The 27,023-nt window shown below is 38.4% G+C and overlaps 1 protein-coding gene across 1 annotated transcript in view; it reads right to left on the minus strand.

The window, feature by feature from the left end:
* Window positions 1-7,742: 7,742 nt before the first annotated feature.
* The window catches only part of LOC139918031 (uncharacterized), a 33,428-nt gene continuing 14,147 nt past the window's right edge, over window positions 7,743-27,023 (minus strand). Inside the window, exons 17-41 of the mRNA XM_078290612.1 lie at window positions 24,598-24,646; window positions 23,744-23,812; window positions 23,473-23,625; window positions 23,237-23,305; window positions 22,292-22,489; window positions 21,971-22,155; window positions 21,031-21,046; window positions 20,509-20,661; window positions 20,274-20,342; window positions 20,003-20,155; window positions 19,772-19,840; window positions 19,480-19,653; window positions 18,611-18,679; window positions 18,223-18,492; window positions 17,977-18,045; window positions 17,685-17,858; window positions 17,450-17,518; window positions 17,062-17,331; window positions 16,831-16,899; window positions 11,879-12,076; window positions 11,558-11,742; window positions 10,572-10,587; window positions 10,157-10,342; window positions 9,920-9,988; window positions 7,743-8,550 (exon numbers count right to left, since the gene is read on the minus strand). Of these exons, the coding sequence (XP_078146738.1) occupies window positions 8,489-8,550; window positions 9,920-9,988; window positions 10,157-10,342; window positions 10,572-10,587; window positions 11,558-11,742; window positions 11,879-12,076; window positions 16,831-16,899; window positions 17,062-17,331; window positions 17,450-17,518; window positions 17,685-17,858; window positions 17,977-18,045; window positions 18,223-18,492; window positions 18,611-18,679; window positions 19,480-19,653; window positions 19,772-19,840; window positions 20,003-20,155; window positions 20,274-20,342; window positions 20,509-20,661; window positions 21,031-21,046; window positions 21,971-22,155; window positions 22,292-22,489; window positions 23,237-23,305; window positions 23,473-23,625; window positions 23,744-23,812; window positions 24,598-24,646 (3,063 nt within the window). The 3' untranslated portion in view covers window positions 7,743-8,488. The remainder of the gene's footprint in view (window positions 8,551-9,919; window positions 9,989-10,156; window positions 10,343-10,571; window positions 10,588-11,557; window positions 11,743-11,878; window positions 12,077-16,830; window positions 16,900-17,061; window positions 17,332-17,449; window positions 17,519-17,684; window positions 17,859-17,976; window positions 18,046-18,222; window positions 18,493-18,610; window positions 18,680-19,479; window positions 19,654-19,771; window positions 19,841-20,002; window positions 20,156-20,273; window positions 20,343-20,508; window positions 20,662-21,030; window positions 21,047-21,970; window positions 22,156-22,291; window positions 22,490-23,236; window positions 23,306-23,472; window positions 23,626-23,743; window positions 23,813-24,597; window positions 24,647-27,023) is intronic.

The raw sequence follows: 27,023 nt of genomic DNA on the forward strand, positions 1-27,023 counted from the left end.
GCAGATTTAAGCATCTAATGCTGAGTGAATGGGAGTAATAGGAGCAACTGCAACATATCACCATCATTTACTATAAAACAAGATTATTATTACCAGTATCACTTACAATACCTGTAAATACTGTAAGTAATTGTTTTAATTAAATTGTTACCCTTATGATTTAATTGGAACCAAACCATATTATACTCTTCATCTTAGTTTGAAACTACTGGCCCTATGAATATGACATGAAAACAGGATTATGTTTCAATGATTGGATCTTGACTCAAGGTTAGTCAAGATGCTCAGAAAGTGTGATTACCTTCTTAAGAACCTCACTGACTGTAACTTTATTGTGTTGGCAATCAAAAAGTCCCCTGGACAGTCCACAACGAGTACAACAGAACTGGTGTTCACTCTGCCACTGTTTGGCACAGTGCAGTTTGGGTTGAAGGTGTGGTGCATCACCACCAGGATCACTGGATTAAATCCTGAGAGTTATGTAAAGACAAACAACACAGATCATCCAGTTTGCAACAAAACGCTAAAAAATAACTAGAAGGGCACTCGGAGAGCACAGACCTCCACCAAGGCTAATAGTCCAGTCTTCTATGATATGCAAATGTAAAAGCGCAACCAATATACGGATCCGCTCCAAAATTTAATGGGTTCTTCCTTGGCCCATGCTACATCCTTCCACGAAGTTTCACGAAAATCGGGCCAGTAGTTTTTCGTAATCCTGCTGACAAACAAACAAACGGCACCAAATACATAACCTCCTTGGCGGAGGTAATAATACCCATGGGTATTACCCATGTCACTTCATGTGCAATGAATGGCAGTTTTATGTTTATGTTTTAACTAATCCTTGGGATTTCTGCATGTTTACCTGAGATGTTAGATAATGCTGCAGCAATGTCAGTCTGAACAGAACTGACAATGGGACAGAAGGCTATGGTCACATCACTCTTGTCAGGTGAGTCGACCTCAGTTGCACCTCCTTGGATGAGTTAACGAACAAATATCTTATGAGATTCCAAAGTTTTGCCGGTTACAAGCTTATAATTTTTTTCCATTGTTGGTTTTTCTGAAAAAGAATAGCTTCTTAAAGTCAGACTTACTGGTACAATCACCTAAAGCTCAAGAAAAACAGTAAAGGCCCATTCACACTTAGAGCAACAACTATAAAGATAACTATAAACTATAACGATTTGCTGTTGCTCAAGCGTTCACACTACAACGATATCGGCGCTGAATATTCCGAGAAAAAATGGAGCATGATTACTTTAACGACGTGCTTTTATTTTACTCGCTCTCTAAAGTAAATAACGACATAGCCGAAGGTTTTGGGTTCATGGATTGCGGCAAAAGAGAGAAGAGATGGCAGATAATAATGCTCTTTTGCAGCGCTTTCATGACGTTATTGTGCTTTGTTTATATGATAGCTAGTGGTAGTCACCAAGTGAAGCTGTTCATTTCTTTACCAGTAGGTGACTCTGAACACCACATCTACTGTGGATCAAAGGGTCATGTCTCCTGTAGACCATGTTGAGAGAAACACCTGTAACTTCACTGTGGCTAAATGGGTTTAAACCATGGTTTCAACAGGCTACAGGAGGGACACATGTTGTTACCTCCCGGTCATATTGAAAACATAGGATAATAGCGTATTTGCGGTCAGGTTGGCTAAGAGATTATGCTATTTTCTTAGCATCATGCTAGCAAAAGTTAGCAAGTTAACTAGCTTCCAGGTCAGTAAACAGCCTTACCGCTAATCCCAAGAGATCTTCTGATCCTGACCGGTATGTCACGTTTCTTTTCAACATTTTTAGAGGCGAAGGTCTTTGTCAGACAGCGCCAGGTTCCTCTGGACTTGCTCAGCAAGCAATTCCATCACTGGAGTGAACTACTGAATTCTCCCACCCCGTCCTTTGTAGAACTTTAGTTTGATAGGTTGAAAATGTTTTAACGTTGTCTCTACCGTCAATAAAATCGCTCTGAGATGGAAAGAATATAGTTATAGTTGTCGTTTTGGATGTTTTTATAGTTACAGTTGTGGTGTGAACATAGACATTCTATTTACTTAGAACGATTGAAATCTTTTTATAGTTATAGTTATCTTTATAGTTATCATTCTAGATGTGAATGGCCTTAAACTTATGCTTTGGTGCATGAGGATTGCTGCTGTTCAATGTGATGTTTTACCTCCAAATGGCCACCAGGTGGTAGTATTTTTCATACTACTTTATTAAGGTTTTTAAACAGCTATAACTAGAGACTGTAGGTCAAAATTGGCGATGGTCTAGAGCAGTAGATAATAAAATGATATACAATATCAACAATAACTTTCTTGCAGGATGTTCAAGCAAAGTACCAGGATGGCCTAGGAGTTAGAGACCCATAACGTCACAGGTTTGAAAACAACAACAGCCACTCTGCCTTTAGCAAGACACCAAATTCCTATCTGCTCAGTAATTGTAAGACACTCTGGACAAGACCATCAGCTAAATGCCTCCACTGTAAACAGTAGCAGCCTAAATGTTTCCATGTTGTGTAAATGACTGGAGGTTGTGGAAGTAATAGCAGCAGAGCATTTGAGAATTAGACCTTTTCCTGACAAATAAAAATCAAGTGTATGCAATTTACATTCACTTCATTTTAAAAATGATTTAATTCTTATTGACGACTAACTTAGTTTTGAATGGTTAATGGTTTTATTTTCACTACAAAAACTGAGGTCATCATCATCTACTCACCAGGTGTCTGGGCTGAATTTTCACCATTCAGTCTCTCTATTTCAGTCATGAGATCATTTATCTTCTGTCCTGAAATAATATTGGAAATTGTATTATTTTTATATTAACTGTTAATATATTAATTTAAGCACTAAATTAGTTAGGTTAATTTGCTGAATATACAGATTGTAACAAAAAGTTTTGATTCTATTGATGTTCTCCAGTTTACTGTATATTCCAGTTGCCTACCTTGGTGTTCAATTTGCTTGTTCCCCTCCTTCACTAGTTTGTCTTTCATCTCAAGTTGTTCATCTTTCTCTCTCAGTTGTTCCTTCATTTTCTTTAGTTCATTTTGCAGCTGCTTGTTCTTTTCTACCAACAGAGTGTGCTGATGTTTGTTCATTTTCAGTAGCTCATCTTTCGCTCTTAACATATTTTTGGTCCTCTCCAGTTCTTTGTCTTTATCTTGCAGTTGTCTGTCCTTTTCTGCCAACAGAGCGTCGTTTGGTTCTTTGCTTTTTGAACACCAAGAAAATGATTGAACCCATCGTGTCAAAGATGAACCTGTGTCAAGTAAAACTAAGGTGGAAAGAAAGATATGCTGTCACAGGAGGCTAGCTAAATATATAATTGGGGTTGGAACAGGAGATTAACCACAGTAAGGTCCAAAGTGACTAACATATGAATAAAAATCATAAAAACTATGGGAATTTCAAGAGAACTATAACTCATCTCCCCTTTGTTGAGGGATGACAGGCAACATATTGATATTTTTTTCAGAGATTGGTTCAAATTTACCTTTTGGAAGACCCATCTGCAAAAAAACAGTATTGGTGTCAGTATCAAACTCTTTATAAAATCTGTCTTATAAGTGAATATGGAATCCTACTTGTTGTAATATAAACTATAAAAACTGGGGGAAGTCAGGCATTTTTGACATGAAGAAAACACAGACTCAGTCACTACTATCATTCTCAGACCAATAAAATTGACCAATAAAACCAAGCAAAATGTCTAGAATTATTTGTGATCAAAATGTCCAGAATTATTTTTGATGAAAAATATGCTTATCACAATTATATTACTACTGTCTTTTTTGCTAAAATGTTTACAAACGATACAAAAGTTAACAATTTATCATAGTTCATTGTTTTAGCAGTCCGTCAATCAGTTTGAGTGCAAACAAATTGTTATCCTGGCTGCTGTTCTTGATCAAATTTCTGTTTTTTCATGTGATATAGCCTACAGTTGAGAGTGGGCCAAGAACCATCAAAAACTGGAATGCATTTAATCAGCATATATTTTCACTCAGCTACATGATAAAGTGCATTTCAAATGCAACTTCACGGTAGCTTCTAGGCGTCAAAATGTCCTCTTGTTGGGATTTTCAAACATATTTTCAAAAATATCCCAATGGATTTTGGGATACCGTGGGCCGCAAAGGATACACCGGTTCTGTCCTCCAAATTCGGCCAAAAGAAGGCTGCATTTCTCGGCCGCATTTGCCGGAGCCTTTGGAATGGGACAGCCTTCATGACCCAGTATGACATATTCGGCCTCGAAATGCGGGCTTCGAAGGAGGCAGCCCCAGAAATGGGACACAGCTAATGATGACTTCAAAGCTCCAGTGGATAGTCACCCCTTCTGCATTCACTAGAAATCACAACGCTCAACACTTTCACTTTCCCTAAGCACCAAGTTAAAGTGACACACACACACACACACACACACACACACACACACACACACACACACACACACACAGATGTATTACAGGTTGATGCATTGTCATAATGTTACCACCAGGTGTCAGTATTGTCCTATTATTTACTACTCTCGGGACATTCAAAGCATCGAAACCTGCTGTTAGTATTGTGGTGAACTTGGGTTGTGGTTTTCTGTGGGGGCTGTGACAACTGATCAAAGACTAATGGGTTTCACCTGATCTGGACTGTTGCCGCTGACAGAGACTCTGGCTACATTTCATTCCAGAGGGCTAATCCCTACACCCTACACCCTGTGAAGTCACTTCCCTTCGTAGTGAAAACTCTGAAGGGCCACAGGGAGTAGGGTTTCCAAGTAACGGTTGTTTGGAATGCCCTTCGACGTCATTTTTCGGGGCCGTCGCATATGTGTCAACAAGGCAGACGCTCATCAGTGTTGTGAGACTGTCCACTGTCCACGGGATAAACTGCTTTCACCGGCCATTTATTGGTTTCGCAGTAAGTTATAAACCTACTGCATAACTCCCATAAGGTAACGAATTATTGTAATGATTACACTTGTACGTGAACTGTTCGCTGCCGGTCGCCGTCATTGTTCTGAACTTTTAATAAATTAAAAGTTCAGCAGTTCACATTCATCAGCTGGTTGTATGTGTATGGGTATCTGTGTGCAAGTGTGTTTTGGGTAGTTGTGTAGTTCACATTGGTCACTGAAGTCCTGCGGCTGTTCTGAGCAGCTCCAGGTCTTGTGACGTCGCAAAGAATTGTGGGAGCAAAGTGATTGCCTGCTCACTTCGAAAACGACAGGGCCCTTTGAAGGGGCGAGTTTTACACACTTTGGATTGGAATGCCCTTCAATATGGCGGCGGTGGGCGTGGCCCTCATTATGTTCACTTTAAAGTGAAGAGCCCTACATTTTGAAATACAGCTTCTGTGAGCTGATCATTCTCAGCTGGACTTGATTGCTGAGATGGTGAACTGGTAAATCAGAGCCGAGCGAGTGGCAGTTGTCCTGGGGAGCGGAGCTTGATGCATGTCGAGGGGTAATCTGCCCGACGAAGCCGCTGTTATTGCACTCACGGTAGAGGGGTGGGGGCCGTTTGTAGCCGTTTAGGGCTGCCGGCGGCGAAGACAGACAGTACAGGGGGAGATGTTCCTGTGGTAGGGCTGATGATAGTTAGGGACCAGGGAAATGTAGGAGTGCCCTACCGCTTCCCAGCTCTGTGTGTGTGTGTCATGGCAGCCGCCTGGCACACACCTCTCTCTCTCTCTCTCTCTCTCTCTCTCTCTCTCTCTCTCTCTCTCTCTCTCTCTCTCTCTCTCTCTCTCGGTGTGTGGTGGGCATATAGGTTGGACCTGCATTCCGCACGTGGGGAGGTGTGTCCGTCAATCAAGCTGACTACTTATTCCCTGCTGTGCCCGCAGTCTTTGTCAGATCGTAGTTTCTAGTGAGCTGTCTGCCAGCCGCTAGACTGTTGGTTAGTGACCCGTCTTATGAACGTTTTTTATACGTTTTAAGCCAAGTTAACTCTAGAAGTTCTAGTCATAGTTTAGATTGTGTTGTGTGCCTGCTGTCCGATTCTGATTCCTCGTCTCCTTGTCACAGTCTGCCTCCACTGCCACTCTGCCTGGTCCACGCCAGCCACAGCACCTACAGCCTGACCCAAGCCTGGGGACATCGCTGCGCACTCAGCCTCAGCTGCCACTCTACTTGGCCCACGCCAGCCACAGCTCCAGTGCCCGACCTAACCTGACTCTTGCCCCGAACAGTCCGTCTAAATACACTGCTTGAAAACTAAGCTCCTGTATGCGTGTCTGTCTTTGGGTTCCCCTGAATTCGTGTCAGTGTGGGCGTCTGACACGGTGTCAGCCGCTCCGTTGTTCCAGTGCTGGGCCGACGATTCCCCCACGGGCTCTTGCTGCATACGGGCCGTGTCGAACCAGCACCACAAGCCTAGACCCCGGGGGAGGGTCTTGACCAACCGGACAGTTAAGTGGTCATTTTAAATAGGAAAATGTAAGGTGTTAGTGTTTTGTGTTGAGTCCTGTTTATTATTGTCCTCGTCCATTTCTGTGGTTATTTGTAGGATTTTAATAGACCTTAAATACAACAGCAGTAATCTGTGGGAACCGGGGGAAGCTGGGGGAAAGTTAGCTGATAGGTATGGGGGAATACATGCCTGTCTAGCCCAGTTTGATCAACGCGCCCCATAGTAGTGTGAAATCAAGTGTGCCTATCTAGGGTGAAATCCTGTGTGTCTTTTACTGCATTAAGCTCAGCGTGTTCGCTTAAATGCTCTTTGCAACGTCACTGGTGTGTGTATCCGCATGTCGACTGCCTAGTGTGCTTACCTGCGTGGGGTGGTTTGGTTTGCTGTGATACTGAGGGTGGCTGGTTAGCTGAGGGACAGACTTGTCTGAGGGGGGTATGTCATAGCTTGGCCAGTCCAAGAAGAACATGCTGTTGTCTGATGAACTGATCTTTGTGAAATAAAGAGCCTATATTCTTCTTACGTCGTTAAGTGTGTGTTGTTCTCAGATCTCTGACACCGGACCAGACCGGGGGAAAAAAGGTGGTGGCAGAAGCTTTTCAGCCTGTCTAATATTCGTACCTAAACCAAGGTTCATTACAGTATGTTAGACACCAACTACTCGTTAGCAATGCACTTGCAAGTCAATGGGGATTAAATAACTTCTCAAAATGCTCATATGCAGGCTATCTATTATTACTGATATATTATTACATATGTCATCTATCAAAATTGAGTGTCCTCTAAGTAGCTACAAAACTCCACCTGTGCTACAACACAAACACTGCTTAATACTGTCTAAGCATTGATTCTGTTTTGTACCATTACATTAAAAAGAGGGGAAAGTTGGCTTATTTTAAGACAAAATCAACAAAATTCAAAGTTGAATGGATAAGATGACTGACTAAAGGCTACCCAGGATTATTTACTGGAGATTTGGTTTTGGAATTGATACCACTACCACTACACTATAATATGAAGCTCAGAGACTTTGTTCATGTTCTAAGGATTTACAAAGTCATTCTGCCATTCATTGTCATTGAAGAAGCTTGATTATATTACACATACAAGAGTAGCCTACTGGTTCTTTAGTTTATTGTTTTGGAGAATCTGTTCTTAATTACTATCAGCATTTGGACTGCTGGACTGTCTTCGGTCATCAGAATAATATCAGCTTGTGCAAATCATTAATTTGAGCAGTTTTCCCTTTTAAGCTGCATTCATAACCTAATGAGGTGTCAAGTGACATTTTGATTGACGCACAAACATCAAAGTGATTGGTAACATTTATTAGACTTGGGTGGGCACTGATTTACAACAGAGTGTGTACAGTTTATGATCCACATTACACCATGTGCTATCTGTGAGACTGATTCTACATGAATCTGTAAAGATGTCTGTATCAGCTGTATCTGCACTGAGCGTCTGATCAGAGTGAGTGAATAGAGATAGATAAATAGAGACCACATCCTCATAAGGCAAACAACCAGCAATATTTGGTATTTTGCAAGTGTACGTTTAACATCCTATATTCTACCTACCCTATATTGTTACTGTGAAACAAAATGTGCAATTACATCAAACCAAACAGAAAGAATATCTCTCATGAGCTCACTGCACATTCACATGGACATCAACAGCATAGCACATTGACAATGCAAAAATTACAAATAATAATAAGCAAACACAATTATTTGCATCATTTACTGAAAGCCACACAAAATAATCTATGAAATAAGGCAAAAAGTGATAACAAGCCAATCTTTACTACTTGAGTTTTGAGGCGGTCATTAACACAACTAAATTGAGCTCACTTCATTATGGTTCCTGTAAGTGACACCTGGATATGTAATCTACTTAATACATGTGAAAGATGATGATGATGATGAAGACTTTGTTTGGTTCTCTTTGTTTCTTTTCATGCAGTGAGAATTAGGCAGAAGATGTCTTCCAAAAAGGAGTTGCAGAGTTTCCATGAAGGCTCTTCAGGGTCTGACAGCTTTGTACCTCCATCATCACATTAGATTTGCTGAGGAGCACCGGACGACTGCACTCCTCCCCCTGTGCAACACATTACAGCCTCTGATCAAGACATTGAAATGATTTTAACTGGTGTGAAACAAAATGGAAAGGATGCAGCATGATATTCCAAATAGTTTAAACAGAAATAATTAAAAACAGCCAAAGGGTAGTAAAAATAAATGATAATATCAAGATATCAAGGAAGGAGAGCTGATGTGATAATGGAATATAAAGGACTCTATTAGATTATGAGATTGGCATTCATGAATACCAACATGTAAACCAGTCACACAGGATTGCATATTTGTAAAAAAAAAAAAAAAAAAAGTATTGAACATTCATATTTTGATATTCATCTAAATATTTTATATAGAGAGCAACAACCTAAATGTGCAGCCAGTCTTCCACACTAATGAGCCAAAGACCATAGAGAGCCTAAGTCCCTCCCCTTCCGCTGTCCCCCATGGGACCTTATTTCAGAAAAAATATGTACGGTAGTCAACGGCAAGAGACAAATAATTGTTTGATCCCGTTTGAATTGTGCCATGAATTACAAATATGATGTTTTGTCAATTTAAAAGATAATTTTGCAAGTCAAGAAAGTCGCAGTTTGTCGTAAAACAGTAAAGTAATGTTTAGTTTTGTGTGAAACCGCTCAGTGAACTACATCTCTCGTCTCGCACAATATACGTCACCAACACCAACATGGAACGAAACATACGAAACACACAGGCATCGCGTTAACGTTAGCCCCCACTGTACTAAAACTATCCTAAACCAGTTTAAATCCGTTCTTACTGTCTACCTTCCAGGTTGTGTATAATACTGCTGCTATCTGAGAGGGACTTAGCTTCAGCGGCTCTGGGTAGCTTGTGGAGAGAGAAAGTTACGTCACTTGCGTGACTTTTGGGTGTGTAGTCTTTCTAATTATGTATTTTTACAGTCTTATACTTCAACAGTTTTACGACAAACTGCGACTTACTTGACTTGCAAAATTATCTTTTAAATTGACAAAACATCATATGTGTAATTCATGGCACAATTCAAACGGGATCAAACAATTATTTGTCTCTCACCGTTGACTACCGTACATATTTTTTCCGAAATAAGGTCCCATGGTGGTCCACCGGAAGGGGAGGGACTTAGGCTCTCTATTGCAAAAATCCTTACAATATACAAAATAAATTGTACAGCTGGTACAAACAGCTCAGATTTATTATGAGTGAAATGTGAGGATATAACAATCTTATCAGCCTATTTTTACTGTTGTATTACTGCTAGAATAAGTGACATTGCATTAGGTGACATACTAGTTAATATTAAGAATGACTTCATTCTTACTAATAAGTAATTACATTTTTACCTGTTAAAACAGTTCTTTGTTTATTATTTTCACTACAAAACACTGAGGTCATCATCATCTACTCACCAGTTGTCGGGGCTGAATTTTCACTTCTCGGTCTCTCTGTTTCAGTCATGAGATCATTTATCAACTGCCCTGAAATCATATATACATTGGACATAATATTATTAGTATATTTATTAACTGTTAATCATATTAATTTCAGCATTAAATGAATTTATTTGCTTAGTATGCAGATTGCCACAAAACGTTTTGATTCTCAGTATTGTGTTCTCCAGTTTATTGTGTATTCTAATTGCCTACCTTGCAGTTCAATTTGCTTGTTCCCCTCCTCCAATAGTTTTTCTTTCTCTCTTAACTTATTTTTGATCCTGTCCAGTTCTCGGTCTTTATCTTGCAGCTGTTTGTCCTTTGCTGCCAACAGAGTGTGGTCTGGTCCATTGCTTGAAAACCGTGATGGGAGCTGTGACATGTTCGGTTGGGTCTGACCTAAAAAAGATGCTTTAAATTATATAGCTGAACTTGTGTCCAGTAAACCAAGGAGGAAAGACAGATATGTTGTCACAGGGGGCAAACTAAATATATAACAGAAGTTGTAACAGGAGATTAACCACAGTAAGGTCAGAAGTGACCAACATCTGAATGAAAAAACTATAAGTATTTCAAGACATTGTAGCTCATCTTCCCTTTGTTGAGGGATGACAGGCAACAGATTTACCTTTTGGAAGATCCATCTGCAAAACAAACAGTATTGGTGTCAGTGTCAAACTCTTTATAAAATCTGTCTTATATAGAAGGTAAATATGTAGCCCTACTTATTGTAATATGAACTGTAAAACAGGGGAAATCAGGCATTTTTGACATGAAGAAAACACAGACTCAGTCACTACTATCATTCTCAAAGCAATAAAAGTGGGGAAAATTTCCAGAATTATTAGAGATGGAAAAATATGCTTTTCACAATTCTGCTATGCCACTGGAAATTAAATTTTATAGCGCTCTGTCAATCAATTTGAGTGCAAACAAATTCTTATCCTGGTTGTTCTTGTTTAGAAAATGATCAAATCATCAAATTTCTGTTTATTCATGTGATATACAGGTGAGAGTGGGTCAACAACCATCAAAAACTGGAATGCATGGTTTGGTTCTTGCGTAGTAAGCATACAAACATCAGCAGAATTAAGCCTCTAATGCTGGGTGAATGTGAGTAATAGGAGCAACTGCAACATGTTTTCAAATTTAGGAAAATATCACCCTCAGTAAACAAGATTAGACTATGCCAGTATCACTTACAACACCTGTAAATAATGTAAGTAAAATTTAAACGGAAATGTCATTTACCCCCATGATTTCATAATAGAAGTTATTATTATTCATTTATTTATTGTTTGTTTGTTTGGTTTTTTTGTTTGTGGGACAATCAGCCTATAGGCCTTATTTAGTCAAGCCCAGGCTATAGTCTAAAATTGTCCTCTCTGACTAGGATTTGAATGGAGGCTGATGGAGACTGTACAGACAGCAGCCAAATACTGTTGTGTCTCAAATGCTTAACTTCCATCAATGGAACCAAACCATATTATACTCTTCATCTTAGTTTGAAACTCCTGTCCCTCTGAATATGACATGAAAACAGGATTTTGTTTCAATGATTGGATCTTGACTTCATGTGTAAGGATCTTCAAGATGCTCAGAAAATGTGATTACCTTGTTAAGAACCTCACTAACTGCATCTTTATTGCGTTGGCAGTCTAAAAGTCCCCTGGACTCATAGAAGAGACAGTCCACAACGAGTACAACAGAACTGTTGTTCACCACTCTGCTGCTGTTTGGCACAGTGCAGTTTGGGTTGAAGGTGTGGTGCATCACCACCAGGATCACTGGATTAAATCCTGAGAGTGATGTAAAGACAAACAACACAGATCATCCAGTTTGCAACAAAAAGCCAAATTATAATAATACTCTATTGTCCATGTCACTTCATGTGCAATGAATGGCAGTTAATCCTTGGGATCTCTGCATGTTTACCTGAGATGTCAGATAATGCTGCAGTAATGTCGGTCTCATTGCGACTGACAATGGGACAGAAGACTATGGTCACATCACTCTTGTCAGGTGAGTCAACCTCAGTTGCACCTCCTTGGATGAGTTGTTGAACAAATTTCTTATGAGATTCCAAAGTGTTGCCGGTTACAAGTGTATACAATTTTCCCATGTTTGCTTTCCCTGAAAAAGAATAGCTTCATTTAGTCAAAGGTTTTACTGGTACAATCACCTAAAGCTCCAGAAAAACAGTAAACTTATGTACTTTGGTGCATGAGGCTTGCTGCTGTTCAATGTAATGTTTTAACTCAACTCAACTCAACTTTATTTATATAGCACTTTACACACAACACAGTTGATCCAAAGTGCTTTACAACACACACAGAGGAAAACAAAACAAAAGAAGGAGACAAACACAATAGAAGAGGAGAAAAGATCAGAGTGAATGATAAATAATGATGATAATAATAAATAGTAAAGGCACATGGTCACACAGAGCCCAAGTGACAACACAGACCTACAGAGACTCCAGGAGAAATACCTGAGCTGGTTAAGTCAAGTTAGGCACAGTTAAAAGCTAGTGAGTAGAAGTATGTTTTAAGATGACTCTGGAAGATCTCAATAGTGGGGGAGAATCGGATGGTGGGAGGAAGAGAATTCCATAGTTTTGGGGCAGCGATAGAGAAGGCCCTGTCCCCATAACACTTAGTCCTGGATCTTGGGACAGACAGAAGTCTTTGGTCAGACGATCTCAGTACTCTGACAGTGTGATATGGGGACAGGAGTTCTGTAATGTAAGAGGGGGCGAAACCATTTAACACCTTGTAAACAAACATCAGGATTTTAAAATCAATTCTGTAGCTAACAGGCAGCCAGTGTAGGGAGGCAAGAATGGGAGTAATGTGCTCCCTCTTTTTTGACCTTGTCAAAACTCTTGCTGCTGCATTTTGAACTAGTTGGAGACGGGATAAACAAGACTGAGTGATACCAAAATATAACGAGTTGCAATAATCAAGGCGGGATGATGTGAAGGCATGGATGACTTTCTCCAGGTCAGAAGTACAGAGAATTGATCTGAGTTTGGAGATGATGCGGAGCTGCATGAAGCTTAATTTTACCACCTGATGATTTGTTTGTCAAAGTTCAATCCTGAATCGAATATGACTCCAAGATTTTTTGCATGCGGTTTAACAGAGGGGGCCAATGGGCCAAGATGAGGAGAAATAATGTTGGTCAAATGCTGTGGTCCAAATAAGATAACTTCAGTTTTATTCTCATTGAGCTGAAGAAAGTTTGCAGCCATCCAGGACTTGATGTCTTGAAGACAGTTATTGAGGTCAGTTAGTTTGGTGTAGTTATTAGGCTCTAGGGGGAGGTAGATCTGTGTATCATCCGCATAACAGTGAAAAGAAATGTTGTGTTTTTGAATAATGTGGCCTAGCGGAAGCAAATAGATGGAGAAGAGGATTGGACCAAGTATGGAACCTTGGGGGACACCACAGGACATGGGGGCAGAGGAAGAAGATGAGTCGCTAATAGAGACACTGAAAGATCTGTTAGATAAATATGAAGAAAACCAATTTAAGGCAGAACCGGAGACCCCCACCCAATGGTTTAACCTGTGAATGAGAATGGAATGATCTACTGTATCAAAGGCTGCAGTTAGATCTAGGAGCAAGAGGACGGAGCAGTTACCTGAGTCAGCAGCTAGAAGGAGGTCATTAGTTATTCTTAGTAATGCAGATTCAGTACTGTGAAGAGCTGTGAAACCAGATTGGAATTTTTCAAAAATGCAGTTTTGAGCCAGGTGGGACAACAGTTGGTTAAAAACGACTTTTTCAAGGATTTTAGAAAGAAGGGGGAGTTTGGAGATTGGTCTGTAATTATTGAGGACTGAAGGATCTAGATTCCGTTTTTTTGAAAGTGGCTGGACCACTGCATGTTTGAAAGATTGGGGAACATGGCTGGTTTCCAGAGAGCTATTAACAATTGAAAGAATGCTGGGGCCAATGGTGCCAATAACTTCTTTGAAGAGTTTCGTTGGAGTAATGTCGAGAGAACAGGTGGAGGTCTTCATAGAGGAGATAATATGATGAAGTTCTGGTAGAGTGATGGAAGTAAGTGAATTTAGAACTGCAGTGTTCTCAGAGGAGATGGATAGGCTATTTACAGGTGGACTAATACTAGCTCTGATATCAAGTACTTTGTCTCTAAAGAAGTTTAGGAAATCCTCACATTTAGAGACAGACACTTCTAAGCAGGAGGTGGGAGTGGAGGAGGTGACAGAGTTTAACACACTAAAAAGTACCCTGGGATTATGGCAGTTTTTGTCAATAAGATTGGAAAAGTATTCAGCCCTGGCATTTTTGACAGCCAGCTGGTATTTATCCAAGAGATCCTTCAGAATTTGAAATGAGATCTGCAATTTATCTCGCTTCCACCTCCGCTCTGCCCTTCTGCATGCTCTCCTTATTTCTTTAATATTACTGTTATTAAGCCATGGTGAGGCCAAAGGCTTACGTTTTTTAGTTTTGACCAGTGCAACAGAATCAAGGGTGGCCGAAACAGTATTGTTGAATAGTGAGACAAGTTCCTCTGTGCTCACATGAGATGGTGCAGCCTCGATACTGGTAGTGATGGAAGCTTCTCTATAGGCTTCTGCAAACCTAGTGGCAGTGGAAGAGTTTAGAATGCGGGAGTGGAGAAGAGCAGGGCGGCCAGGAGAAGCGTGTGGCAAATCAAGGTCAAAAATGATTGCCCTGTGATCAGATAGGTGAAAAACTTCTATCACAGGGTTGGAGATAGAGAGACCTGAGGAGATAACTAAATCTAGGGTATGGCCTTTAACATGGGTTGGGCCATTCACAGATTGTTGGAGACCAAAGGATTCAAGTAAATTTATAAAATCACGGGTCATGGCTTCAGAGGGACAGCAAATGTGGATGTTGAAATCTCCGAGAATGAGAATATTGTCATATTTCGGAGCAATGTGGGAGAGGAGATCAGAGAATTCACTGATAAAATCAATATTGGGCTTAGGGGGTGTGTATACTAGTAGGCAGAAAACCGGCCGGGTGCTATCTATCACAAAAGCCAGAAATTCAAAAGATGAAAAGGGGCCTATAGAGATAATGGAGCACTTGAGGGCATTTTTGTGAATTACAGCAACCCCACCACCGCATGCATGTGACCTGGGTTGATGAAAGTGAGAGTAGCCTGAAGGAGTGGCTTCAATGAGAGGGGAGAGGTCATCAGGGGTGAGCCATGACTCAGTGATGAAGAAACAGTTTAGATTTTGGGACACAATAAAATCTTGACAGATAAATGATTTGTTTGACAGCGATCTCACATCTCACGACCAAATTTGGAGGGAGGGGGAGGCGAGGATGGAGTTATAGTGTGTGTAATGGTAATAAGATTGTCATAATTTACTGAACGAGATACTCTAGAGACAGAAGTAAAGTGTCTGACTGTTAGACAGATTGGGATGTGATTTACAGGTAGAGCAGCTGAATGTGAGTTTGACAGTCCATGCCCCATGATTGGTAGGGGATGAATTTGGCCAGATGTTGCAGAAATTTCACTTGTAACAGGAACCCTACCAGTAAATTTACAGTGGCAGTGAGCATTATTTTGAATGTATGTGTGGGTTACCTCATGGTGGCATGGACTGTCTCAGACAGTCTGACAGGCATTTTGCAGGTTAACCAATGCATAGTCAATGTTTGCAGAGAGCAGCTTTGCCCCATGCAGGTTTGGATGAAGTCCGTCGGGTCTGTACAGTTGGCTACAGTTCCAGAACAGGTCGAAATTGTCAATAAAGTCCAAGTTCATTCGTGCTGCACTGGATTCTCCTTTCAGCCAGGTGTGTAGTGACAGTAAACGGGAAAAACGACCACAGCCCCGCCCAAGGGACGGAATTGGACCAGATATGAGGATGCGTTTCCCAGTGTCCTTTAGGGCAGAGATGAGTTGTTGAAAGTCCGCACGGAGGATTTCCGACTGTTGATTGCTGACGTCATTTGATCTCACGTGAATGACCAGGTTGGAGCAGTCCGGATGGCGTTTTAGGGCATTGGAAAGATTGAGGGGAGGTGGTGAGGCTGGTGACCATTCTTCTTCTTGCGGCCCCTGACCACTACCTCGGTCCAGGTTGCCGGGTGACTGGGAGTCGAGCAGGAGGGTCGCGGTCGGGTTATTGGATCCCACAGAATGGTTTCTTCCAGAAGTTTTTGAAGTGTAGAGGCAGTTAGTTGGCAACAGGCATTACCCACGATGCATCAGCTCCTTGAATACAACAGCTTTGTCTACTGTCAATCCTTGTATTTTGTGGACAGTACATGCCCACGTATGAAAACGTCACATGTGGTGGTAATAGACACCATTGGAGCCATTTCTAGTGTGTTGACTGCTTTTCTGTCCAGCACCTAGTATTAGTTTGGATGTGCGTGCTTTTGTGTATCTTTAGTTTATTTTTTTAAATGGATAACCAGAGAATGTAGGTCAAAATTAGCAATGGTATAAAACAATAGATAATAAAATAATATACAATATCTGCATTAACTTTCTTGCAGGTCAACAGCCGCTGTGTCCATCAACAGTCATGTGTGCTGCAGAAGTGTCCTTTAGTAAGACACCAAACTCCTATCTGCTCAGTAATTGTAAGTCACTCTGGATAAGACCATCAGCTAAATGTAAACAGTAGTAAATGTTTCCATGCTGTGAAAATGACTGGAGGTCGTGGAAGTAAAGCAGAGGATTTGAATATTAAAAAATGTGTCCTTTTCCTGACAAATAAAACTAAGTGTATGCAATTCATATTCACTTCATTTTAATAATATTTTCATTCTCATTGATGAGTAATTTAATTTTAATGGTTAAAACAGTTATTTGTTTATTTTCACTACAAAACAATGAGGTCATCATCATCTACTCACCAATTGTCTGGGCTGAATTTTCACCTTGAAGTCTCTCCATTTCAGTCTCGAGATCATTTATCTTCTGCCCTGAAATAATATTGGACATAGCATTATTTTTATATTAATGAATTGTTCATATGTGAATTTAAACATGAGTTAGGTTTATTTGCTTAATATGCAGATTGTCACAAAAGGATTTGATTCTTTGTATTGATGTTCTCCAGTTTACTGTGTATTCCAGTTGCCTACCTTGGTGTTCAATTTGCTTGTTTCTTTCCTCCACTAGTTTGTCTTTCTCTCTCACTTGTTCCTGCATTTTCAGTAGTTCATCTTCGTTCTCTCTGAACTTATTGTTGAGCCTCTCCAGTTCTTTGTCTTTATCTTGCAGCTGTTTGTCGTTTTCTGCCAACAGAGTGTGCTGATGTTCCTTCATTTTCAGTAGTTCATCGTCTTTCTCTCTGAACTTATTGTTGAGCCTCTCCAGTTCTTTATCTTTATCTTGCAGCTGTTTGTCCTTTTCTGCAAACAGAGTGTGGTTTGGTTCTTTTTGATGAGTAATTTGATTTTGAATGGTTACAACAGTTATTTGTTCATCATTTTCACTACAAAAACACTCAGGTTAACATCATCTACTCACCAATTGTCTGGGCTGAATTTTCACTTTGAAGTCTCTCCATTTCAGTCTTGAGATGATTTATCTTCTGCCCTGAAATAATATTGGACATAGCATTATTTTTATATTAATGAACGTTGATATGTGAATTTCATCATTAAATGAGTTAAGTTCATTTGCTTAATATGCAGATTGTCACAAAAAGTTTTGATTCTCTGTAATGATGTTCTCCAGTTTACTGTGTATTCCAGTTGCCTACCTTGGTGTTCAATTTGCTTGTTCCTCTCCTCCACTAGTTTGTCTTTCATCTCAAGCTGTTTATCTTTCTCTCTCACTTGTTCCTGCATTTTCAGTAGTTCATCTTGGTTCTCTCTGAACTTTTTGTTGGTCCTGGCCAGTTCTTTGTCTTTATCTTGCAGCTGTTTGTCGTTTTCTGCAAACAGAGTGTGGTTTGGTTCTTTTTGATGAGTAATTTGAATTTGAATGGTTACAACAGTTATTTGTTCATCATTTTCACTACAAAAACACTGAGGTCATCATCATCTACTCACCAATTGTCTGGGCTGAATTTTCACCTTCCGGACTCTCTATATCAGTCTCAAGATCATTTATCATCTGCCCTGAAATAATATATATATTGGACATAATATTATTAGTATATTAACAAACTGTTAATTATTATATTAATTTAAGCATTACGTGAGTTAGGTTTATTTGCTTAATATGCAGATTGTCACAAAAGGATTTGATTCTCTGTATTGATGTTCTCCAGTTTACTGTGTATTCCAGTTGCCTACCTTGGTGTTCAATTTGCTTGTTTCTTTCCTCCACTAGTTTGTCTTTCTCTCTCACTTGTTCCTGCATTTTCAGTAGTTCATCGTCTTTCTCTCTGAACTTATTGTTGAGCCTCTCCAGTTCTTTGTCTTTATCTTGCAGCTGTTTGTCATTTTCTGCCAACAGAGTGTGCTGATGTTCCTTCATTTTCAGTAGTTCATCGTCTTTCTCTCTGAACTTATTGTTGAGCCTCTCCAGTTCTTTATCTTTATCTTGCAGCTGTTTGTCCTTTTCTGCAAACAGAGTGTGGTTTGGTTCTTTTTGATGAGTAATTTGATTTTGAATGGTTACAACAGTTATTTGTTCATCATTTTCACTACAAAAACACTGAGGTCATCATCATCTACTCACCAATTGTCTGGGCTGAATTTTCACCTTCCGGACTCTCTATATCAGTCTCAAGATCATTTATCATCTGCCCTGAAATAATATATATATTGGACATAATATTATTAGTATATTAACAAACTGTTAATTATTATATTAATTTAAGCATTACGTGAGTTAGGTTTATTTGCTTAATATGCAGATTGTCACAAAAGGATTTGATTCTCTGTATTGATGTTCTCCAGTTTACTGTGTATTCCAGTTGCCTACCTTGGTGTTCAATTTGCTTGTTTCTTTCCTCCACTAGTTTGTCTTTCTCTCTCACTTGTTCTTGCATTTTCATTGGTTCATCTTCGTTCTCTCTGAACTTATTGTTGAGCCTCTCCAGTTCTTTGTCTTTATCTTGCAGCTGTTTGTCGTTTTCTGCCAACAGAGTGTGCTGATGTTCCTTCATTTTCAGTAGTTCATCGTCTTTCTCTCTGAACTTATTGTTGAGCCTCTCCAGTTCTTTGTCTTTATCTTGCAGCTGTTTGTCCTTTTCTGCAAACAGAGTGTGGTTTGGTTCTTTTTGAGGAGTAATTTGATTTTGAATGGTTACAACAGTTATTTGTTCATCATTTTCACTACAAAAATACTCAGGTTAACATCATCTACTCACCAATTGTCTGGGCTGAATTTTCACTTTGAAGTCTCTCCATTTCAGTCTTGAGATGATTTATCTTCTGCCCTGAAATAATATTGGACATAGCATTATTTTTATATTAATGAACGTTGATATGTGAATTTCATCATTAAATGAGTTAAGTTCATTTGCTTAATATGCAGATTGTCACAAAAAGTTTTGATTCTCTGTAATGATGTTCTCCAGTTTACTGTGTATTCCAGTTGCCTACCTTGGTGTTTAATTTGCTTGTTCCTCTCCTCCACTAGTTTGTCTTTCATCTCAAGCTGTTTATCTTTCTCTCTCACTTGTTCCTTCATTTTCAGTAGTTCATCTTGGTTCTCTCTGAACTTTTTGTTGGTCCTGGCCAGTTCTTTGTCTTTATCTTGCAGCTGTTTGTCGTTTTCTGCAAACAGAGTGTGGTTTGGTTCTTTTTGATGAGTAATTTGAATTTGAATGGTTACAACAGTTATTTGTTCATCATTTTCACTACAAAAACACTGAGGTCATCATCATCTACTCACCAATTGTCTGGGCTGAATTTTCACCTTGAAGTCTCTCCATTTCAGTCTCGAGATTATTTATCTTCTGCCCTGAAATAATATTGGACATAGCATTATTTTTATATTAATGAATTGTTCATATGTGAATTTAAACATGAGTTAGGTTAATTGGTTTAATATGCAGATTGTCATAAAAGGATTTGATTCTCTGTATTGATTTTCTCCAGTTTACTGTGTATTCCAGTTGCCTACCTTGGTGTTCAATTTGCTTGTTTCTTTCCTCCACTAGTTTGTCTCTCTCTCTCACTTGTTCCTGCATTTTCAGTAGTTCATCTTCGTTCTCTCTGAACTTATTGTTGAGCCTCTCCAGTTCTTTGTCTTTATCTTGCAGCTGTTTGTCCTTTTCTGCAAACAGAGTGTGGTTTGGTTCTTTTTGATGAGTAATTTGATTTTGAATGGTTACAACAGTTATTTATTCATCATTTTGACTACAAAAACACTGAGGTCATCATCATCTACTCACCAATTGTCTGAGCTGAATTTTCATCTTTCAGTCTCTCTATTTCAGTCTTGAGATCATTTATCTTCTGCCCTGAAATAATATTGGACATAGTATTATTTTTATATTATTGAACGTTGATATGTGAATTTCATCATTAAATGAGTTAGGTTCATTTGCTTAATATGCAGATTGTCACAAAAAGTTTTGATTCTCAGTATTTATGTTCTCCAGTTTACTGTGTATTCCAGTTGCCTACCTTGGTGTTCAATTTGTTCACCTTTCTCTCTCAGTTGTTTGTGCATTTTCATTAGTTCGTCTTTTTCTCTTAACATATTTTTGGTCGTCTCCAGTTCTTTTCCTTTATGTTGCAGCTGTTTGCCCTTTTCTGCCAACACAGCACACTTTTCTTCTTTGTTTTTTGAAAACAAAGAACATCATGAGAGCCGTGGCATGTTCAGTCGGGACAGACCAAAAAAGATGCATTAAATAATGTAATAATTAGCAGAAAAGCTAATGAGGAAAGATGAACTTCTGTCCAGTAAAACTAAAGAAGAAAGACAGACATGCTGTTACAGGAGGCTAACTAAATATACAGTATAATACAAGTTCAGGACATTAACAACAGTAAGGTTTGAAGTGACCAACATCTGAATGAAAATCATAAAACCTATGATTATTTCTAGACAGACTAGTACTGTAGCTCATCTTCCCTTTGTTGAGGGAAGAAAGGCAATATATGATGTATTGAGAATTTTTTCAGAAGTTGGTTCAGATTTACCTTTTGGAAGATCCATCTGCAAAACAAACAGGATTGGAGTCAGTATCAAACTCTTGATAAAATCTGTCTAATATAGAAGGTAAATATGTAGCCCTACTTATTGTAATATGAATTGTAAAACAGGGGAAGTCAGGCATTTTTGACCAGAATTATTTCTGAGGAAAAATATGCTTCTCACAATTCTATTATGTCATTGTACAAAATCATTGTTATGGTGCCCTGTCAATCAATTTGAGTGCAAACAAATTCTTATCCTGGCTGCTCTTGTTTTCATAATGATCAAATGATCACATTTCTGTTTATTCATGTGATATACAGGTGAGAGTGGTCCAAGAACCATCAAAAACTGGAATGCATGGTTTGGTTCTTGGCTAGTAAGTATAAAAACATCAGCAGAATTAAGCCTCTAATGCTGGGTGAATGGGAGTAAAACTGCAACATGTTTCCAAATTTAGGCAAATATCACCCTCATTTAGTATAAAACAAGATTATAATTACCAGTATCACTTACAATACCTGTAAATACTGAAAGTAAAATTTAAATGGAAACGTCATTGACGTCCATGATTTCATAATGAAGTAAGTTTGTTTTTTTTAATTATGTATTTATTTATTTATTCATTTGTTTGTTTGTTTGTTTGTTTGTTTGTGGGACAATCAGCCTATGGTTTTATTTGGTCAAGCCCAGGCTATAGTCTAAAATTGTCCTCTGTGACTAGAATTTGAATGGAGGCTGATGGAGACTGTACAGACAGCAGCCAAATACTGTTGTGACTCAAATCCTTAATTTCCATCAATGGAACCAAACCATATTATACTCTTCATCTTAGTTTGAAACTCCCGTCCCTCTGAATATGACATGAAAACAGGATTTTGTTTCAATGATTGGATCTTGACTTCATGTACAAGGATCTTCAAGATGCTCAGAAAGTGTGATTACCTTGTTAAGAACCTCACTGACTGCATCTTTATTGCGTTGGCAGTCTAAAAGTCCCCTGGACTCATAGAAGAGACAGTCCACAACGAGTACAACAGAACTGTTGTTCACCACTCTGCTGCTGTTTGGCACAGTGCAGTTTGGGTTGAAGGTGTGGTGCATCACCACCAGGATCACTGGATTAAATCCTGAGAGTTATGTAAAGACAAACAACACAGATCATCCAGTTTGCAACAAAAAGCCAAATTATAATAATACTCTATTGTCCATGTCACTTCATGTGCAATGAATGGCAGTTAATCCTTGGGATCTCTGCATGTTTACCTGAGATGTCAGATAATGCTGCAGTAATGTCAGTCTCATTGCGACTGACAATGGGACAGAAGACTATGGTCACATCACTCTGGTCAGGTGAGTCGACCTCAGTTGCACCTCCTTTGATGAGTTGTTGAACAAATTTCTTATGAGATTCCAAAGTGTTGCCGGTTACAAGTGTATAAAATGTTCCCATGTTTGCTTTCCCTGAAAAAGAATAGCTTCATTTAGTCAAAGGTTTTACTGGTACAATCACCTAAAGCTCAAGAAAAACAGTAAACTTATGTACTTTGGTGCATGAGGCTTGCTGCTGTTCAATGTGATGTTTTACTTCCAACTGCCCACGTATGAAAACGTCACATGTGGTGGTAATAGACACCATTGGAGCCATTTCTAGTGGGTTGACTGCTTTTCTGTCCAGCACCTAGTATTAGTTTGGATGTGCGTGCTTTTGTGTATCTCTAGTTTATTTTTTTTAAATGGATAACCAGAGAATGTAGGTCAAAATTAGCAATGGTATAAAACAGTAGATAATAAAATAATATACCATATCTGCATTAACTTTCTTGCAGGTTAAGGTCACAGGTTTCATAACCTCAACAGCCGCTGTGTCCATCAACAGTCATGTGTGCTGCAGAAGTGTCCTTTAGTAAGACACCAAACTCCTATCTGCTCAGTAATTGTAAGTCACTCTGGATAAGACCATCAGCTAAATGTAAACAGTAGTAAATGTTTCCATGCTGTGAAAATGACTGGAGGTCGTGGAAGTAAAGCAGAGGATTTGAATATTAAAAAATTAGTCTTTTTCCTGACAAATAAAATCAACTGTATGCAGTTCATATTCACTTCATTTTAAGAATATTTTCATTCATATTGATGAGTAATTTACTTTTAATGGTTAAAACAGTTGTTTACATTCACTACAAAACACTGAGGTCATCATCATCTACTCACCAGTTGTCTGAGCTGAATTTTCACCTTGAAGTCTCTCCATTTCAGTCTCGAGATCATGTATCTTCTGCCCTGAAATAATATTGGACATTGTATTATTTCTATATTAATGAACTGTTAACATGTGAACTTAAGCATTAAATGAGTTAAGTTAATTTGCTTAATATGCAAATTGTCACAAAAAGTTTTGATTCTCTATATTGATGTTCTCCAGTTTACTGTGTATTCCAGTTGCCTACCTTGGTGTTCAATTTGCTTGTTTCTTTCCTCCAGTAGTTTGTCTTTCTCTCTCACTTGTTCCTGCATTTTCATTAGTTCATCTTCGTTCTCTCTGAACTTTTTGTTGAGCCTCTCCAGTTCTTTGTCTTTATCTTGCAGCTGTTTGTCCTTTTCTGCAAACAGAGTGTGGTTTGGTTCTTTTTGATGAGTAATTTGATTTTGAATGGTTACAACAGTTATTTGTTCATCATTTTCACTACAAAAACACTGAGGTCATCATCATCTACTCACCAATTGTCTGGGCTGAATTTTCACCTTGAAGTCTCTCCATTTCAGTCTCGAGATCATTTATCTTCTGCCCTGAAATAATATTGGGCATAGCATTATTTTTATATTAATGAATTGTTCATATGTGAATTTAAACATGAGTTAGGTTTATTTGCTTAATATGCAGATTGTCACAAAAGGATTTGATTCTCTGTATTGATGTTCTCCAGTTTACTGTGTATTCCAGTTGCCTACCTTGGTGTTCAATTTGCTTGTTTCTTTCCTCCACTAGTTTGTCTTTCTCTCTCACTTGTTCCTGCATTTTCATTAGTTCATCTTCGTTCTCTCTGAACTTATTGTTGAGCCTCTCCAGTTCTTTGTCTTTATCTTGCAGCTGTTTGTCGTTTTCTGCCAACAGAGTGTGCTGATGTTCCTTCATTTTCAGTAGTTCATCGTCTTTCTCTCTGAACTTATTGTTGAGCCTCTCCAGTTCTTTGTCTTTATCTTGCAGCTGTTTGTCCTTTTCTGCAAACAGAGTGTGGTTTGGTTCTTTTTGAGGAGTAATTTGATTTTGAATGGTTACAACAGTTATTTGTTCATCATTTTCACTACAAAAACACTCAGGTTAACATCATCTACTCACCAATTGTCTGGGCTGAATTTTCACTTTGAAGTCTCTCCATTTCAGTCTTGAGATGATTTATCTTCTGCCCTGAAATAATATTGGACATAGCATTATTTTTATATTAATGAACGTTGATATGTGAATTTCATCATTAAATGAGTTAAGTTCATTTGCTTAATATGCAGATTGTCACAAAAAGTTTTGATTCTCTGTAATGATGTTCTCCAGTTTACTGTGTATTCCAGTTGCCTACCTTGGTGTTCAATTTGCTTGTTCCTCTCCTCCACTAGTTTGTCTTTCATCTCAAGCTGTTTATCTTTCTCTCTCACTTGTTCCTGCATTTTCAGTAGTTCATCTTCGTTCTCTCTGAACGTATTGTTCAGCCTCTCTAGTTCTTTATCTTTATCTTGCAGCTGTTTGTCCTTTTCTGCAAACAGAGTGTGGTTTGGTTCTTTTTGATGAGTAATTTGAATTTGAATGGTTACAACAGTTATTTGTTCATCATTTTCACTACAAAAACATTGAGGTCATCATCATCTACTCACCAATTGTCTGAGCTGAATTTTCACCTTTGAGTCTCTCTCTTTCAGTCATGAGATCATTTATCTTCTGCCCTAAAAAAATAAAAATAAATAAATATGTATATATATATATATATTGTATATAATATTATTAGTATATTAATTAACTGTTAATTATTATATTCATTTAAGCATTAAATTAGTTAGGTCTATTTGCTTAATATGCAGGTTGTCACAAAAAGTTTAGATTCTCAGTATTGAAATATAGAAATTTTATTTAACAGATAGCCCCTTGAGATGAACATCTCATATTCTCAGTATTGATGTTCTCCAGTTTACTGTGTATTCCAGTTGCCTACCTTGCTGTTCAATTTGCTTGTTTCTTTCCTCCAGTATTTTGTCTTTCTCTCTCAGTTGTTCCTGCATTTTCATTGGGGCACTCTGAAAATGTTTAAGTTGTTCATCTCTGTCTTGTCCCTCTCTGCTTGGTTTTTGCGGTAGAACTTCCCAAGACATGTCTTGGTCGTCCATATCTTGAGATTTTTTCTGTAGTTCAATTTTCATCTTCTTGTTCTCTTCCTTCATTTGATTTAGTTGCTGCTTATTTGCAGTCCGTTCTTCTTTTAATTTTGTTACTTCATCTTCTGTCTCTCTTAATTTTTTTTCGGTCCTCTCCAGTTCCTTGTCTTTATGTTGCAGCTGTTTGTCCTTTTCTGCCACCAGAGTGTGGTTTGGTTCTTTATTTTTGAAAGGGTTCAATTTTGATAGGCTCCATCCTTGGTTACACTGCGTCAGAGCTAAAAAAAAAAAAAAATGTATTAAATGATATAATAATTAGCAGAAAAGCTAATGAGGAAACATGAACTTGTGTCCAGTAAAACTAAGGTGGAAAGACAGATATGCTGTCAAAGGAGGCTCATTAAATATATAATTCAAGTTCTAACAGGAGGTTAACCACAGTAAGGTCCAAAGTGACCAACATATGAATGAAAATCATAAAACCTATGAGTATTTCTAGGCAGAGTGGCTACTGTAGCTCATCTCCCCTTTGTTGAGGGATGACAGGCAATATATGATGTATTGAGATTTTTTTCAGAGGCTGGTTCAGATTTACCTTTTGGAAGATCCATCTGCAAAAAAAAGGATTGGTGTCAGTATCAAACTCTTTATAAAATCTGTCTTATATAGAAGCTAAAGTTGTAGCCCTACTTATTGTAATATGAACTGTAAAAACAGGGGAAGTCAGGCATTTTGACCAGAATTACTTCTGATGAAAAATATGCTTCTCACAATTCCATTATGTCATTGTAAATAACAATAAATACTGGCCATTTTGCTAAAATGTTTGCAAACAATACAAAAGTCAACAGTTTATCATATTTCATTGTTATAATGCCCAGTAAGTCAATTTAAGTGCAGACAAATTTTTATCCTGGCTGCTCTTATTTACATAACAATCAAATTTCTGTTTATTCATGTGATATACAGATGAGAGTGGCTAAGTACCATCAAAAACTGGAATGCATGGTTTGGGTACTAAGCATACAAACAACAGCAGAATTAAGCCTCTAATGCTGGGTGAATGGGAGTAATAGGAGCAACTGGAACATGTTTCCAAATTTAGGCAAATATCACCCTCATTATAAAACAACAAGATTATTATTGCCAGTATCACTTACAATACCTGTAAAGACTGTAAGTAAATTAAAATGTAATTTACTCATTTATTTATTTAATGGGAAAATCAATGTATGACCTTATTTGGTCAATCCCAGGCTATAGTCTAAAAATCCTCTCTGACTAGAATTTGAATGGGGGCTGATGGAGACTGTACAGAGACAGCAGATGAATACTGTTGTGTCTCAAACTTCCATCAATGGAACCAAACCATTTACTCTTCATCTCAGTATGAAACTACTGGCCCTATGAATATCAAAAACTGGAATGCATGGTTTGGGTAGTAAGCATACAAACATCAGCAGGATTAAGCCTCTAATGCTGAGTGAATGGGAGTAATAGGAGCAACTGCAACATGTTTCCAAATTTAGGCAAATATCACCATCACTTAGTAAACAAGATTATAATTACCAGTATCACTTACAATACCTGTAAATAAAATTTAAATGGAAATGTCATTTACCCCCATGATTTCATAATA

Source organism: Centroberyx gerrardi, chromosome 20 (genome assembly GCF_048128805.1).
Source record: "Centroberyx gerrardi isolate f3 chromosome 20, fCenGer3.hap1.cur.20231027, whole genome shotgun sequence".
Taxonomy (NCBI): Eukaryota; Metazoa; Chordata; class Actinopteri; order Beryciformes; family Berycidae; genus Centroberyx; species Centroberyx gerrardi.